Source organism: Clytia hemisphaerica, unplaced genomic scaffold (genome assembly GCF_902728285.1).
Source record: "Clytia hemisphaerica strain Z4C2 unplaced genomic scaffold, Clytia hemisphaerica genome assembly, whole genome shotgun sequence".
Classification (NCBI taxonomy): Eukaryota; Metazoa; Cnidaria; class Hydrozoa; order Leptothecata; family Clytiidae; genus Clytia; species Clytia hemisphaerica.
Genome location: NW_027104105.1, coordinates 1 through 18,251, shown reverse-complemented (window position 1 = coordinate 18,251; position 18,251 = coordinate 1). Strand labels below are relative to the sequence as shown.

The following is an 18,251-nucleotide window of genomic DNA, read 5'->3' as shown; positions in this document are numbered from 1 at the left end:
TTATAGTATTTCTTTCACTGAATCTGCTCAAAAACTGCAATTGTTTAGGCATAATGGAGTGGAAACTTCTATCAAGAGAAAACTTGGAAGATCAAAAGCTTGAACCTGTGTCCGGTATTTGACAGAGCAAGTACGCAATTTATTACTGAACTTGGATTAAGAAGAGAATTCAATACACAGTTTGGCCATGAACTGCATCAATCATTATCTCTGGAACATAATTTCTGAAAGGATACTAACAAGTTACCTGTTTCTCTACGTTCTTTTTCACAAACCGAACTATTACATGTACCTTGAATTACGGAGCTCACTTCAAAAACATGTTTCTTCTTTCTGATAAGTTCTTGAAAATGTTACTTCCAAAAATCTCTTGAAACTCTGCGTCACTATTTCTTTTTGTAAACGTCTACAATTTTCAATGATCCTTGACCATAATGGTTCTCTAATTTCATCCAGCAGTCGAAAAGCATTACTTTTAACATCGTCATTTTCAAATGGAATTTCCATTGATCCACTTATTTGAAGCAAATTAAAAAAGTCACTTGATTCTTCAAATGATATTTTGGCTTTTATTTCTGGGAGAAACAAGCGATAACAAATTTCAAGAAAACAGTCAACAGCACAAGAAAAAGTACGTCCACCAGTTGATCTGCTAGAATTTCGGAAATGCACAACATTCAATGCAGTGTCTAAATCAATTAAAAAGTCCTCCTCTTCCATTTCTTTAACTTTAATTTCTTGTACTTTCAATCAGCTTGAGGTGCTACAGCTGGCAGTTGACCGTGCTTCGATCAAACTGTTCGGCCAAAAAATTAGTCAATCTGAATGTCAAAGACAGGAGACAGATTGTATAATTTGAATGTCAGCAAATTCACTGGTTTATATGTCAATTTTTGAAAAAAGTAATGCAATTTGACTGCAAGAGACCTTTAAATTAGAGAACCAAGTTTTGAAATCCAACTGCTTTGAACAATCCAACATGTCTGCCAAAGCCAGAACGTGACTTCACACTGATATTTGCACAATACACTTGATCAATTTCCAAGAACCAATCAGATTGCGGGTACTCAAACATGGCGGCGTTTAACGTAATTTGATTTGTCAATAAAATCTTAAGAGACCAATCAAATCACGCTATTTTCGCCTAATTATTATAGAGATCAGTGATTTTTTACCGTCATTACATGGCGTTCTAAAAGCTGTAAAAGATCCTCTCAAAAAACATGATAAAATGTCCGCCGCGCATGCCAAGAAAGAACCACTATATTAAAGCTAACCGGGCAACAAACTTTACGGAGCATAATATTAGCCGGAACATACAATACGAACAAACGCGCGCGCGCAAAAATTCGAGATTCCTGTCCAATATCCTTGCGTGAAGCTATGAAGGCCTCCTCACTCGCTGCGCTCGTTGCGGGGGCAAAAATTCAACTTCCTGTTCGGGCGGGAACAATGAAAAGTTCTTGATCAAAACGGGAAACAGAAAAGTGATGAAGTTTTCAACCTGGAAACAGTTTCCTTTTTTGTTTATTTTCACCTTCCCGTTCGGGATATATTTCCCGTAAGGCAATAGTTGCCATTTCTATGTAGTGGTTCCGACTGACTACAGCACCTCTGTAGAAAACCTACCACCCGGAACCTTTGCTTTTTTGGGGCACCAAGTCCCGGCGGTGCACGCTCCTCTCACCGCCATCCGCCCTTCAAAGTTCAAGAAGTTTGAAAACGTTGAAAATCGACCAGTCGGGTCTAGTTGTAAAATCTAACAACACGATCGCAATTTCCTTATATATTTTAGGCGAGCTTAAGATGTATTAAAGCTGCTCCCGACTAGACAAAACACATGGGGGACCAGTAGCAAAACAGAAAGTTCACCGACATTCGAAGAAACAACCAGAACAACCACAACCAATGGCTTTTATTTGAGCTATTTTATATATAGTTAAGTATTATATAGTTTTATATTCAGCACACACTACACTAAATTCCCAAGTGCAGCAATACCATTCATTGATGCAATGATTTGTGGATGATTTGCAAACGATGATATTCATCCATCCTCCCCTCTCCAATCTGGAAAGTAAGGCATGTACGCCAGATATCTCCGGCGCAGACTTTGGATTTCATAGACTTACACAAAGGCTCGGCCAAGAAATCTCTGGCGTAAATATTCTCTTCTTTCCAGACTGGTCCCCTCTCCAGGGATGCAAGTCAAATTTTTCAATCTGCGGAATAAGACAGGGGTTCAGTTATTATCAGTTAGGCTTAGGCTAGGGTTAGGTAGGGTCAGAGCTTAGCTTAGACTTTTTTTAATTTTTAGGACCGTAGCGTAGTTGTTGCAAGTAAGGAATCTTCTTTTGTTGTAGGGGCAACACACAGGGTGACACTTTTCTATGTTTCACTTTTTTGCACCTAGATTCTTAAAATAAAAATATTTAAGATTTTAAGTTCTTCTTTTATTCAATGATTTTTCACGGCACTTGGTTGACAATCTAACTCTTGCATCAAATTCCCGCTTTCTTCAGTAAATTGAAGATGAGAAAAAGCCTAATCCGTGGATCACGGATAGAAACAAATATATGACAGTGTAGCTGGAACCTCGATATTCCAGGATTAGAAAAAGCAGTGAGGCTGGAACTTCGATTTTTGAGGATTACGATTTTACCAGCTTTTTAGTGATTTTTGCCTCGCTAGCCCAAATCTCGCAACCTCTTTACCTAAGGAAGATCGAAATTAGAGTTTTTCAGCGTTCCGAAAAAAACGCATAACAGAAATTTTTTCATCTTCACAGGATTGATTCTCAACAAGAAAATACATCTTTTGGTCTTTGGGTTTGTTTCTGACGTTTTTTCTTCAAAGAATATTGATCACTTTCCTTTTCCCCTTGAGCGCACGAGAAAAAAATGACTAGCTCGTTTTCGTGCGGGCGAATAAAGATGAGGCGGCAATCTTGCACTGAGGGTGCTAATTAGTTTCCGCCCTATTATGTGCCCACGATAGAATGGTCCAAACACGGGGGTAGTCTAAATGATAAACTATGTCGTTCTGTAAGTGTTTATTTTCTGAGAGATACAAATAGTATATTTGAATATTATTAACTTATTTATTAAAGTATTTTTGAGCGCAAATTTAAATGTACAATTAAATAAAAAACGAATGATAACAGTTCTGTTTATTCCTCAAACCCCCGGGGGTTGATTCTTTCAAGAAAAAAGATAACAGGTATAGCTTTTTCTAATCCTGGAATATCGAGGTTCCAGCTACACTGAAAAGCTATACCTGTTATCTTTTTTCTTTAAAGAAATTAACAAGCCATCAACATCGATAAATTACACACATTTACTCAGAAACTTTTAAGATTATCTTCCATTATGACTTTCATGAAGCCGTTCCGAAATTAACCAATCGGGTTAGGTATCGGAATTCCTATGGGAGTTCTTTTCCGAGATTTGTAAAATAGGTAAGTCAGCAGAAAAAAACTTTTCCCGGGGGTTTGAGGAATAAACCAGAACTGTTATCATTTGTTTTTTATTTAACCATATATTTAAATTTGCGCTCAAAGTACTTAAACGAATTAGTTAAAGATTTTCAATATACTATTTGTATCTCTTAAAAAATAAACACTTACAGACCGACATAGTTTATCATTTAGATACCCTCGTGTTTGGACCATTCTATCGTGGGCGCAAAATAGGGCGGAAACTAAGTAGCACCCTCACCTCAGTGCAAGATTGCCGCCTCATCTTTATTCGCCCGCGCAAAAACGCGAGCTAATCATTTTTTTCTCCCGCGCTCAAGGGGAAAAGGAAAGTGATCAATATTCTTTGAAGGAAAAACGTCAGAAACAAACCCAAAGACCAAAAGATGTATTTTGTTGTTGAGAATCGATCCTGTGAAGATGAAAAAATTTCTGCTATGAGTTTTTTTCGAAACGCTGAAAAACTCTAATTTCGATCTTCTTTGAGGTAAAGAGGTTGCGAGATTTGGGTTAGCGAGGCTAAAATCGCTAAAAAACTGGTAAAATCGTAATCCTCAAAGATCGAAGTTCCAGCCTCACTGTATGAAGGGTGGGATTTTACAGCTGCCCGTCGTGCAAGGCACTGAAAGGCCACGGGTGCCAAAAAGAAGGTCCGTTTGAAATGCGACAACCTCATTGGTGGAAATTTGATAAACAGCTGCGTGAAGGAGCGCTGGGAAGCAATCAGTAGAAGAGACCACTTTCGTTTTTGTTGCAGATAATTTCTATAAAAACTTCTCTAAGGGATTACTTGTCAATGTACATGTATGTGTTGTGTCAAAATTTATAATTCAAACCCTGAGGTGGGTGGATATAGGAGACCTTTAGTATATACCGTGAGTGGTCCTAAATCCAACAGCCCTGTCTAAATCCAATGGGATCTTTCAAAGATACAAACTAAAATAAAACAAACCTTACGCTGTGACACAATGAAGATACCAAAGTGTCAACTAAACTGAGAGATTTGATACACTGAACCAATTGAACCAAAAAACAATAATTGCTTCTTATACAAAACATCATTTTTGATTACAAAATTGTTAACGTTTTAAACACGAGCAACAGATTCAGAATAATAGAGATTTTAATTATTTTTAACTCACACTTTTTTGATCACATTAATTGACATCTTGACATTATAGTCATCTTGTTGTTAGATGTTTTGTTTCGAGAATTCTTGCAACAGTTTATTGTTCAACTTGGAGAGGGAATGTTTGTAAACATACATTTTTTTTTCAAAGCAGTTATTTGGGGGGTCGGATCTAGGCAGGGCTGACAAATTTAGGACCACTCACGGTATTTTAGAAAAAAGTTACCATAACTTGGTCTAATATCGACACCCCTCCTCTAATTCCGACACCCTTTTTATCAGCTGAAATTTATAGAAAGGTTGAAACTGTTTTTCTTTGCATAGTGGTCAGAGAGGAATAATCCTTCTTCAATCAATGACTCAAGCTTTTATAATATTCCTTTCTCTAAAGAAGGGTGTCAGAATTAGACAAGGGATGTCGATATTAGACCAACTTACGGTATTAGAAACATAACATTGAGAAAGTCAAAAAATCAGAATATGAGTATGTCAACTGCTCTAACTGTCGCAACATGGGACTGGTTAATATCTGGCCTGTATTTTCACTTACTTTTAAATCTCTTTGACAACAAATTTGTTTTGATAACTCCAACAAGTTTATCAATCATACTTCTTTGGAGGACACACTTTAATGGGATAAACTTTCGCGGGATTAAATTTTGTGGATTTTGTGGATTTGGGTGTCATCCGCAAAAATTGGTGAAATTAAGTCCCAATGGAAATTTGGAAGGGCCTCATCCACGAAATTAAGTATATATACTTACCTGCAAAAAATTTGAAATCTTTCTTCGATCTGCCAAAATGTTAAATTTCTATTGACGTTTTTTCGTCCCGCAAATCAGACTACAGTCCTCAAATCCAGCATTGAAGAAATGTTTTTGTTATTTTTCAAATTTTTTGCATACTACCATATCATATCAAAATTTTGAGAGAACCGAATTTTGCAACCCTGATTTTGCAAAATTTAGAATCACTTTAGAAAAATTAGATTTTATCCTGATCCGTGAAATTATGTGAAAAATCAGGGAAATTCTCATCCGCAAAATTAAGTCCCCGCAAAATTTTGGAATTTCGCAGATAGTATCATTTGCAAAGTTTAATTGCTGCCAAAGTTTATCCCATTAAAGTAGAGGGGAGATAAGAGACCAGACATCCTACCTGGAGGTTTGATGCATAATTTTACTATGATTATGCATTAATTTTTTCTTATCGTTGTTTGACGTTGGAGTTTTTAATTATATTAAACATGATATCCTGACCAGTGTGGAAACGATATAAAGTCCACGCCAAATTCTTATCTGTTTTAAAACTGAGGTCTACGCCCAAAAAAGTTCCGAAATTGCAGGGGGTTTTGGAGCCGCTGTAAAACCTCCGAACAGGTCCAGGTCTGAGCCCTGGTATTTTCCCGCGCCTTAAAATTGTTCAAAATAAGCTTCTCATTCTATTTCACTCTAGGTCATTATATGGCGGTCAAGGGAGAGGCAGAAAGGTAGATGCATTTAAACCTGACATAATGAAATTGGGTGTTAGAATGACGGTGCTCCTCTTGTCTTGAAAAGCTGTGACTTACGCCAATATCTTACTTTACTGTATATCCGCTCCTTACACCAATCCCCCAAAAGTAATAACTGCCTCACTCCGAATACATTTGGCGTACTGTGCACCATTTCCATGCTGGTATCCTGACCAGAAAATGAAGTTCGAGTGCCATAAAATGATCTAATATGCAATCTACCAACACCCCTCATCTAATTCAGACAACCCTTTAGAGTGTATACCGAGTTTATTGTTCTACATCTTTAACTTGAGCTTTTCTAAGCTTATTTGACGTCAATCGATACTTCGATTATCAGCCGGATTGAGAGAGAATAACATGTGAGTGAAGGTAGAGAGTCCATCACCATATATCCCTAACACCCTGCCTGGAAGAGCTTGGGATTCGAACACAGTCCATTGCGGTAAAAGTCTGTGATCAAAACCTTCACACTACCAATTGGCAGAATGTTAGTGAGATACAGTGATAGCCTTATCCAGATGGTGAGTGAATGTATACCGAGTTTATCGTTCCACATCTGTAACTTGAGCTTTACTAAGCTCAACCCTTGATGGAAATTAAATTTTTTGCTTTGCTGTCAGGGTGAGAAAGATCTTTTGTCCATCAGTGATTCAGACCTTCCTACTATTCATAGGCTGATCTAAAGAAGGGTGAGAACCACAGTATGAATCTACCCAAACATTTCCGGGTCATGTTCGGATGATGCCCAAAAAGTAAAATATTATTTTGGCCCAAACATTTGACCACAAAATTTTAGATTTTTGCCTCCAAAAACCTGGCCCGAGCACTCGTTTGGGACTTTTCAAAGCTCAAAATAACCAAGTGGCCCAAGAAAAAGATCCAGCTTCTGTGAAGGGTGTAGGGATTAGAAGAGGTATGTTGACATTAGACCAACCAGGACCAACTTAGAGAGAGAGTGGTATATTTTGTCGTGGTTCTCTCTGATTAAAGTTCAGTAAGAGAGAGAGAAAGTGAACCATCCTATCAAAGGAATTGACCTAAAACATAAATATCCTAGGAAATCACTACGCTGATTTGTAGGAAATCACTACGCTGATTTGTAGGAAATCACTACTCTGATTTGGGCCATTTTCACTAAATTTAGTCATTGCAAAAAAATTTGAAATCAGGGATTTTGCAAAAGTTCCTAGGTAGGGAAAGGTAAGAGTTTAAAAAGAGGCTGGTTTGTTCATTTAAAGAAAAAGTTCTATTTGAAATAATGTGTCATCACAAGCGACTTTAAATACAAATGAAACCTTGCTGATTGTTCCCTTTTATTTACTAGTTTAGGAGTGTTTTAAAACGTTCAGGAACATTGCAGAACGTTCGCAAACGTTCCAAATCGTTCGCAGCATTGTTATTGGGTAATCTTAAATATTAACTTTCGTACGCAAAGGATCGTTCGCGAGCATTCTGGAACGTTCTGGAACGCTCCCTAGCGTCCTAAAACATTTTCGAGTATTCTGGAAGGTTCTTGAGCGTTTTTGAACGTTCCTGAACGAACGATCTAGAACGTTCCAGGGCCCGGTTGTTCAAAAGTGGATTAGCGGACGATTAGCTAAATTTTCGATTAAATCTCGATTAGCGCCTATTAACGCAGAGCTGTCGGTTGTTTGAAAAGTTAAGCTTAAATCTGGATTAAATCCCGATTAAATTGGCCAAATTTTAATCCTGCTCTGACCCAGGATTAATGAGGATTAAGAAGCTTTTTCCAACAAAAAAAGTGAAGTCGCTACATTGAAGTGAGAAATTCGAACGAAAAAAGATTTTCGAATGTTTTGAAAACATTCGAAAAGTGACGTCAAGATTAAGATTTTTGAAAAAACAGGCAAAATGTCCACGATTAGTTAATCTGACGTTCGAACAACAGAAGTTAATCGCCGGGATTAACTAATCGAAATCTTATGGCAATTAGAGCTAATCGGGATTTAATCTAATCAACTTTTGAACAACCGGGCCCAGGGAATGCTATGGAATGTTCGAGAAGGCTTGAGAACGTTCCAATTCATTTTTACTTCAGATCACTTGTGATGACACATATTCTACAAGTTTTAATGTGTGAATAATATAAGGCTCATGTCGTTAGACCCATTCACCTTCAGAACATAAATTCAGACAAGTCAGAAATTATCAGACAGAATAATTTTTTGATAGCTAAGTACTTCTTTGAATCATTATTTGCTACAAGTTTTTGATTACTTTATCCACATAGAGTCCTGATATACATATTGAGCTCGATTTTTTTTCATGTACCCTTATTGAAATTTAATTTATCAAAATTCAGTTAGGCAAATCAAAGATGGCAGGATCTTTATAGATCTTTTGCTTTCTTATTGGAACTAATTTTCGCGGGAACTGAAAATATTCGCAGTCAGAAAAGATGGGAAGAATTGCATTCCGCGGGTTTTAATTTTCGCAGTTTTGCCCTTTTTTTGGACAAATTTGTTTAATTTTCTAAGTATTTTTAAATTTTTTTTGATAAAATAGGAAAAAAATTGTACAGTATGTATTTCCCGGGTTCAAATTTTTAAACTTTTGGCAAAACCGCAAAAAACGCTAAAATTAATTCCCACGAAAATTAGTGCCAATAAGGTAGTTTGAATGTCATGTTTAATAGTTGAAAACTTCAGAATTAAAACAATGACACATTAGTGCATATTAGTAAGCACATGTGCTAAATATATTTCTACCATTGTTTTGATGCTAGAGTTTTATTTATTCAACATGACAGACATATTTTAAAGGCCTTTTTTGCTTCAACCTAAAGTGACATATAGGTTTTTTAATTTTACTTTCTCATTTAATGGCCCCTTTGGATCAGTTTTTGTCAAGCTGGCAAAAAGCTGGGGAAAATCTTCTGTGGATTATTGAAGGGAATAAGGACCCTTAGAAAATCAAAATTTGAAGTCCCTTATTGAGAAAAACTGAGGCAGATCCTAAAAAATATTTCCCATCTAAAAAATGTTTCCCGTCCACTGGCTGGGTGAAAAATCATGGCCCGCCCAAAACTTATATCCTCTTTCCATAAAATAATATTTCTGGACAGGCATATTATAATAAAAACATTAAATTCAATTTAATGAATTTAATTATTTTATTAAATGATAAATAAGTTTTGATTCATTAATTTCCATCCAGTTTTGACTAGAAGCTATTTAAAATGGTATGATAGGTACAAAACATATGTTAGTTAAAATAAGTTAAAAAAATTACAAATTTTTGTTGATGTTGAACGTATATAAAGCGAAGAGCAACCCAACAAACCAAATATACAAAATACTGTACATATACCTCATCTACCAATATATACCAAATCTAGGTACCTTAAGTCAAAGGCTTAAAAGTTTTACTTCGGAAAATCCTAACATAGACAGAGGGCTAAGAATTGAGGTGTTCCTTGCACAGCCAAGCTCCGGTGCCAAATAATCAAACTGACTGTATATTTGGTATTCTATTCTATCCCATACACTTTATTTATATCATCAGCACTGTGTGGCCTTTTCAATTTCACATAGTCTGCTACACAAAGTTTTTCTTTGCTCTCTGTTCGTTTATATTTACCAACAAGCTTGATTTGATCTAGTGCAGTGAGATTGTTATTATTTGGCTCACTTGGTACTGTTGATTTGGGTATATCATTCATCAAGTGTGGTATCAACAGAAATGGATCAGGTGGTGCTAATGTTGTCCTTGATCGCTGACGAGGTGCAAAATCATGGAAAGCTTCATCTGGCTCCATTACTGTTCTTGACCGTCCACGTCTCTCTGGTAGCCCTTCATTGGGACACATTACAGTTCTTGAGCGACCCCTCTGCTCTATGCGTGGTGTTGGTTGTATAATTGGGTACTCTTCAAATATATCTTCTTCATTGTAAAATGCTGGTGGGTATGGCACAAAGTTTCTCCTGGCTGCAGCTTTCTGTTGAAGATATCTTGAATTGTTTCGATCTTGGTTCTGGTCAAGAGACGTTTGAGTGCGTACCCTTCCATGCATGCCTAGAGGCCACACACTTTGGCCTATATCTTGTTTATTAAAGCGGGCCTGATTTTCTAACACTGTCCGACGCATGAATAAATCGCTTTGATGTCTCTGCAGGACCTGGTCTTCCATTTGTGGAAAATAACCACTATTGCCACTGTATCCCATATGCTGCATCGGTCTTGGGTAATGATGTCCATAATTCGGTGAATTGTACATGTTAGGTTCATAAATGATCCCACTCTGGGCGCGACTTTGTATTTGAATATTATTATAATTCATTTCGTTCATTGCCATTTCTCTGAGATACCAGCTCATTGGGCGTGGTCTTGTATGTTGTGTGGGTGGTTGCTCACGTGGTGTCAAATACCCTTGTGATGATTTAGGTAGACATGGCTGTCTGTTGGCATTCTTTTGTTTGTTTTTGGTTTCTTTTTTTTTTTTGAACTTATTGTGGTCATTTCTTTGTTTTTCATCAGTACCATTTTTTTTTCCGATTATTGTGGGCGGGTCTAAAAAAGGGTTTGAAATTCAAAACAGCATACGGCTAAATGGTGTAATAATCAGTAGGTGATTTTCAAGTTAGCTCCTTGATCAATTCTCTACTGTTGTACTGTGATGTAAAAACTCTCATGTGGGTTTTGGTGGCTGCTTTCCGCTTCAAAGACACCAATCGCGTTTGGAAATAAACTTTTCGTCTCCTCGTGGAATGTATGTTAATCAATTGTTATCAGGAAAGTCAATATGCACGGGATCAAAACACGATGATGATAATAAAGTGGTCCTCACTAGCCAGAAAACACTGCTCGGTAAATGACGGCAGGTTGGTTGGGTAATGTTGGTCTTGTTTTGGGGGGAGAGCTGTTTGTCTTGGTTACGGCTCAGAAACTCGGAAAAACACTTCCTTGAATGATGAAGTAAAATAATCATGTACGTTTTGGTTGACATTTGTGAAAGCTGTATTTCAAAAGTTTTTCGTGTGATGTTAAATTCATTCCAAAATGACTTAATCTCTAATTATGTGTTGTATACATTTTCGGAAAACATCATTTGCATTTTGTGGTTCTAATTTTACAGGTGGTTGGTATAGAATTTTATACGTCTACTGTTGTCATGGTGTGGTTTTTTCTTCAGCGTGGAAATAAACTTTTCGTCTCCTCTGTGCAATGTATGTTAAACCAATTGTTATCAGGAAAGTCAATATGCACGGGATCAAAACACTGATGATGATAATAATAGTCCGGTCACTTTCACTTTCACTTTCAGTACCAATGAAAACATGATCTTCGGTCACGTGTACAATGACGTGCAGGTGTGTGGTTGGGTCAATGTAACTTGTTGTTAACTTGACTTTGTAGAATTTATGGGTTACAGGCTTGATGAAGCTGATTACATTTTTTCTAGTGGTGATTCTAAAATATTCTTCAGGCAGACAACTCAAACATTCCAAAGTGTAAGAAATGTTTCCAACCTCCAGCTCCTCTTGAATTCCACTCCATGTAACTGTCAAAAAATAATCATCCACAATTTTGAAAGCCAATCCTTTGGGCAATGTATCTAAACATGGTTTGTCTGAACGCTGTTTATGTTCTACTTTTCTGAAATGTTTTTCTTTACACCTGCACTCTGTATGGTTATAATTATTAACCGAATTAGTACCACACAGATGGCATGTTGTATCTTTAAGGTCGTCTTTGTACGATAATACTGGACATTTATAACATTTATCGACATCTTTGAAACATCCAATAGGACATTGTGAAACATTATTCACCCCTGATGTCGCCAATGTACTGCATTGTCTACGAGATTGTAGATTTCTGTTCAGATATGCAGGAACACCAAAACAATCACTGGTGACGACGGCCAGTAAGAATGCTATTTCAGGTATCCACATTTTTTCAAACAGTCTATTTCGTCTGCTCATCTCAGGAATGTGTTTTTCTATCAGCATATATAATTATGTCTTCGAAGACTGTTCTGCAACTAAATTTTTCTGTTTATAATCTAGCTACTTTCGAAGTTCCTCCAATGACTCAACATTTCGATTGCTCATAACTCTTTCTAACACAGTTTCCTGATGCACGATCTCAGTGAATGAATACGAAAGTTTTACCCCCTGTTACGAGGTCAAAATGTTACTTCAAACGTTATGCTTTTCAGGGGGTAAAACTCTTATGTGACTTCTCGATGTGAAGAAAGAGAGTCATGAAATTTTGATGTGACACAATTTTATTCTACACATTGTTCTTTTAAATATTTGATCACTGGGTACTGAGCATTTTGTATGCACTCTTTGATAGCAATTGTGATGCGGTGCATATTTTATTACCTCACGAACGTCATAAAAATTCTCTTTGAATATTTAATTCTAAAATATCAGCATAGAAATGTCTTTGACCCGATTTTTTGGACCTACCCCGGTGGGCTGTAGGTCCTATAAATTAACCTCTGTTCGTTCGTCCGTTCGTTCGTCCGTTCGTCCGTTCGTTACTAGCTTTTCTCGGAATTGGCTCATTAGTTTTTCCTAATTTTTGGCACAAAGATGCAAAATGGTAATGCCCAAAATGTGACGGAGCCCGATTTTCGAAAAAAATTTATTTTCGGCCGAAAATGCCGGAAATATGCCGGAAAAACCGGTTTTTTTGGCATTTTCTCGAGATTTCATCATTAGTTTTTTCTGATTTTTTGCACAAAGATGCGTATTAGCAATGCCTATAACATGGATTAGTCCGATTTTTGTGAAAAATTCTATTCCGGCTGAAAATGCCGGAAATATCCCGGAAATCGCCGTTTTTGCAGATTTTTCATTGGACTTATTCCTTATATTTCGTTGTTTTTTCACACAAAAACATTATTTGTAGCAATGCCCACCATCAAGCATGGTTTAATTGTCAATAAAAGTGATTTTTGAAGCCGGAACTTTCTAAAAATCGCCGGAACAGCCTATTTTCGCCGGAAAAACGGTATTTCTTGAATTTCTCGAGCTGTACTTTATATTTTTTCATGAAATTTTGCACACTGATGCAAAATGGCAATACCTAAAATATGACAGAGCCTGATTTTCAATTAACGTACTTTTCCGGCCGAAAATGCCGGAAATATGCCGGAAAAACCGGTTTTTTGGCATTTTCTCGAGATTTCATCATTAGTTTTTTCTGATTTTTTGCACAAAGATGCGTATTAACAATGTCTAAAACATGGCCTAGTCCGATTTTTTGAGAAAAATTCTATTCCGGCTGAAAATGCCGGAAATATCCCGGAAATCGCCGTTTTTGCAGATTTTCATCGGACTTTTTCCTTATATTTCGTTGTTTTTTCACACAAAAACATTATTGATAGCAATGCCCACCATCAAGCATGGTTTAATTGTCAATAAAAGTGATTTTTGAAGCCGGAACTTTCTAAAAATCGCCGGAACAGCCTATTTTCGCCGGAAAAACGGTATTTCTTGAATTTCTCGAGCTGTACTTTATATTTTTTCATGAAATTTTGCACACTGATGCAAAATGACAATACCTAAAATGTGACGGAGCCCGATTTTCGAAAAATATTTTTTCCCGGCCGAAAATGCCAGAAATATGCCGGAAAACCGTTTTTTTTTTTACATTTTCTCGAATTTTCATCTTTAGCTTTTTCTGATTTTTTGCAGAAAGATGCGTATTTGCAATGCTCAAAACATGGCCGAGTTCGATTTTTGAGAAAAAAATTTTTCCGGTTGAAAATGCCGGAAATCGCCGTTTTTGCAAATTTTCATTATATGTTTTCCTTGTATTTCTATGTTCTTCACACAAAAACATTATTGATAACAATGCTCACCATCAAGCATTATTCAATTGTCAATAAAACTGATTTTTGCGACCAGAACTTTCTATTAATTTTTCCCTACAACCCTTCCCTCTCCCCCCATCAACAATCAATGATGAATTTATTGCATTATGCATTTTCGCTAAACGATATATTTTCTGACTGATTTTTTTCTCCTCGCATTGTTATCTAACTTTCATCATCAGGTAGGTCCATTCAGCATCTAGCTTGTTTATAAACTGGTTCAACCAGTATTTTTCTCAAAGGAGATACCTTGATCCTTCAAATTGTCAAAACTCTTTGAAAATCCTTTTAGAACTTCTGTTCAATATTTCTGCCCTTTCGATTTCATTTCGAGTCCACCCCTATTCTTGCCATTCCTTCGATCTTAAAAAAAGTGCGAATCTCCAAAAATTTGTGCTCTCAAGTTTGAAGATACTGAATATTTTGACACCGTATCGCTCACATACCACTCCAAAATGCTTCTCAAATTAACTTTTGATAAAATTCCATTTTGAAATAACGGTTGTTACTTCACTAAAAAGTTTACATATTTGAATTAAAGCTGAATTGTTAAAAAAAATATGAGCTTTTTGAACTTATTATAGAGGCCATCAAAGAACTTTAATATCATAAGAACTATTGACAAGAAAATTTGCTAGGCTTTTCCTAAAACAGAAAACTTGGTGAAGTTTTCTTATTGAATAAAACTTCGTCACCTAAGATTTCGTCATATTTCAACCAAGTTTCCCCTTCAATGTATTGGATAATTAATATTTCGACCCACAGCCGATTTTTGCTTTTTGGAAAATCTAACTTTCTTGTACGTCTCTTTAGATAAAACAGCTGACATGTTAGTTCTGGTTTGGACAGCCCAATTTTCGCCCAGTCCGTCCAAATTAAATGTGTGGCCCTCTTGTCACGTCAATTTAACGCCCGTTCTTCTTTCAATCTTTTTCAAGCAAAGATTTTAACTGCCAACTTTCTGTCCACTTTTTGCCTGCTACCTGAATGGAAAGTTTGCTATCTACTAGATAGAGCTTAAAGATAAAACATAACTCCATCGCAGGGGCAACACGACACTTGAGTTAAGAAAAATGTCTCAGATCCGGAATGACGCCTAACCGTAACAAACTCTACTTCGCCTATAAAACAATCCACCGCTGTTTTAAAACATCTTTAAAGCCTAGGGATCATCTTTGCGAAATGTCATGCTTTTTATCACCATGTTATTATATGCGCTAACAAGACTACATGTGAACTTTTCGGAGTACTTCAGCTCCTTAAAATACATCTTAATTACGGAGAGTATTATACAAGAGTTTCCCATTGACAGAAACTGACATGTAGTTCTGAGAGATCTGGATGATATAAGTTCGAATTATCGAAAGTCCGCTCTAATAAATTGTTATTCTATTGTAATAGTTTTATTGTTAGAATCGTTGGGAATCTTTTATACGACTCCGTCCTCCTCCGCCCGTCCTTTTTTAAAACGAGCGGCGTTTTATTTCTTACTGACTCCTCTGAGCAAAGCCACTCTCTGGAAATTCAATAGATAGAGGAAAACCTCAACGTATAAAGGTGGTAGAAAAGCGTCTTTTATTTTTCTTTGATATTGTTTCTTACAGCAAAACTAATGAAAAATGGTATATAAATTATAACATATGGAATATGTGAAAAGAGTACACCCAATCTCCTGCTTATAAATGAAAACACGATCTACTACGAGTCCGATCAACCAAAAATGGCAGGACCAAACCAAAATGCCATCCTCACCGAACTCTCCTCAATATTCCCTCAACATTCACAACAGATCATTACCTTCATTCACAATGATGTTGTGAACGTTTACGGTCAAATGGCTGACAAAACCATGATCCTACCATCCTGTATCGAACGATTGTTAGAATTACCGGATGACTTCAATGTTCCAACTCAGGAGGGAAATACTATTGAGCAGGATATGGGCGTGGAAGCAGAGATAGTTGAAGAAATGGTCGGTAATGATGATCGAGCCATTCTAATCAACTCAACTATTAATTCAACGATGAATTCAACCAGCACTAGAATTGCCGATGTCACCGGTAACTCATTGACCACAACTTCGTCAAGTAACCTCTCCACCAATAACACTGCATCTACACCAAGCAGCAGTAACCATACCACAACTTCAGATGATATTGATTTAGATTCGATGGATACTCCACTAAGCTCCACATCTTCAGAAAATGACAACTCTTTTTACCGTAATAAAGACATTCCAAGGTATAGAGAACCTGTTACTATCAGCTCTGGTGAAAATTCACCAGTAGTTGCCAAGGATCCCAATTATTTCCCAGCAGATGACATTGACGAGGTGTTGCTTTTAGAAGATTTGTCAACTGACGTCTCCCAAGTTCGCCCAAAAGTATGTCTTGATTTTTCCTTTTAATGAATGTTTTGATTTTTAAACTACGTAGTGACTCGAACACGCACGACAGGTTGAAATTTGAGCGAGTTATGGAAATTCGAGCTTTTGTTGTTTTATAAGGATTTTTAAATACCTGAAGGAACTAACAACCTTGTTCCAGTAAAGGTGGCGTTCGGGATATACAGATACCCCTTCCTCCGGAAATCAAGGAGAAATTAGGCAAAAAAACTGGCAAAAATAAAATAGATATGAAACATTTTTGAATGCATGATATTTGCCAAAATATGAAATTCCAAGTTTTTGTAAAAGTATAATTTTAGGATTTTTGATTCCTTCATTTTTTTTAAATCATCCACTTATGATGTTCCAGTATTCCTTTTGAATTATTATCTCTTTTCATTCAAGAAAAAATTATTGAAATGTGCGAAATGTCAATTTCTTTGGAACAAACTTTCCATTTGAATTTTGATTTTTTTTTGTTATACTAAAAGTCAAAAAAGTTTGTAACTTGAACTTCTCACAAAAGAAATGAAAAGCTACTCAAAAAAACATGGAACATGGAACATGTGTTTTGACTAAAAAAGCACTTTGTAAGAGAAATAGAACGAACATGGAACTTTTCTCGGGACCACATGTAGAATTTACACATCCCGAATACCCCAAACCATCTGATTAACTTTCTCATATAAATTGCTTCTATTCAGATTTTGGACGACGATGATGACGTATTGGAAGTCAGTATCACCGTCAACAGAGCAAAACGTAAAAACGAAAACCACGAATCGACGCCAGACGCCAAGAAACGGAAAAGCTCGTCAGATACTAGCAGCACTCATAATTCTTCAGTCAATTTATCACATGTCGGTGGGACCATCCGGACTCATGTCATCGTACCTAACAGGCTACAAGACGGTGCTGGTCCTTCGAATGCCACCTCCACGCCGAATGCCGCCAGGGCGGGACCTGATTTTACTGCTGGAATTTTCAAACAGATCGAGGAGAATCGGAACAATCTCTTCAAGAATATCATCGGAGCAAGTACAATAACGAGACCTCCAACTGCCACTATAGGTTCAAGTACCTTTACAAGACCTCCTGAACAACAACCTACGCCCAAGGCACCAACTCCAATCAAGGTTCCTGAGACTCCACCACCACCACCTCCACCTGTACCCGCGCCTGCACCACCCGTTTTGGTCGATATTGCCAACCTAAAGAAAGGGATGAAAGACTTCGATCATTATGCTAAGAAACGAGTGGTATGTCATCATAAGTTCCTCGGCTTTGATAACGACTCAAATATCGAGCTGTTATATCAAGAGCCAAGAACTAAACATTTTCTACTCTCCGTGCTTTATAATTCAATTGACATGATACAGTTTTTTGCTTCTTTGCGTGGGTTAATTTTCTTTGCGTTGGTTAATTTTCATGCGTGGACCGATCAATTTACCGGAAAGTATCCAGAATCATTTGGCCTTTTTTATTTATATCCACGTTCTCTTTTATTATCGCTTGTTTTATTTTACTACAATAGAGTCTCATAATTCGGACACACACGGAGAACGCAAATTTGTTCGAGTTATGGAACCATGTTTATGAGACACTGTTAAATTTGTTCGATTTAAGTAAAACGGCTTAAACTGAAAAGACCATAAAACTTGTTCGAGTTAAAGGAGACATTCGAGTTATGGAGGTCACACATTTCGAAAACGGCCCAGTATAAATGTTTTTGATCATTTTCTTATATTTTAGAAAGACATCATCAACGATGTAGCAGTGACCCACATCGAAAGACTCATCCAACAACACCCAGATCAAACTCCTCTAGAACAAGTCGTCACACAGTAAGTCGTATATTGCCCAAAATAAATTTGTTGACTCACGATCACGACGTCA

At 36.8% G+C, this 18,251-nt stretch overlaps 1 protein-coding gene across 1 annotated transcript; it reads left to right on the top strand.

Annotated features, from left to right (window-relative positions):
• The first annotated feature begins 15,577 nt into the window (after positions 1 to 15,577).
• LOC136813199 (uncharacterized) lies at positions 15,578 to 18,227 on the top strand. Its single transcript, XM_067069720.1, has 3 exons — positions 15,578 to 16,352; positions 17,060 to 17,614; positions 18,108 to 18,227. Exons 1-3 carry the CDS (start codon positions 15,690 to 15,692, stop codon positions 18,201 to 18,203), a joined length of 1,314 nt encoding a protein of 437 aa, XP_066925821.1. The 5' UTR covers positions 15,578 to 15,689; the 3' UTR covers positions 18,204 to 18,227.
• The last annotated feature ends 24 nt before the right edge of the window (positions 18,228 to 18,251 follow it).

What these genes read in the sequence shown, in the direction of transcription:
- LOC136813199 (XM_067069720.1), top strand. Translation starts at nt 15,690, where the DNA reads ATGGCAGGACCAAACCAAAATGCCATCCTCACCGAACTCTCCTCAATA. An exon ending in TCTCCCAAGTTCGCCCAAAA is followed by an intron (nt 16,353 to 17,059) that starts GTATGTCTTGAT and finishes GCTTCTATTCAG; the next exon opens with ATTTTGGACGACGATGATGA. An exon ending in ATTATGCTAAGAAACGAGTG is followed by an intron (nt 17,615 to 18,107) that starts GTATGTCATCAT and finishes CTTATATTTTAG; the next exon opens with AAAGACATCATCAACGATGT.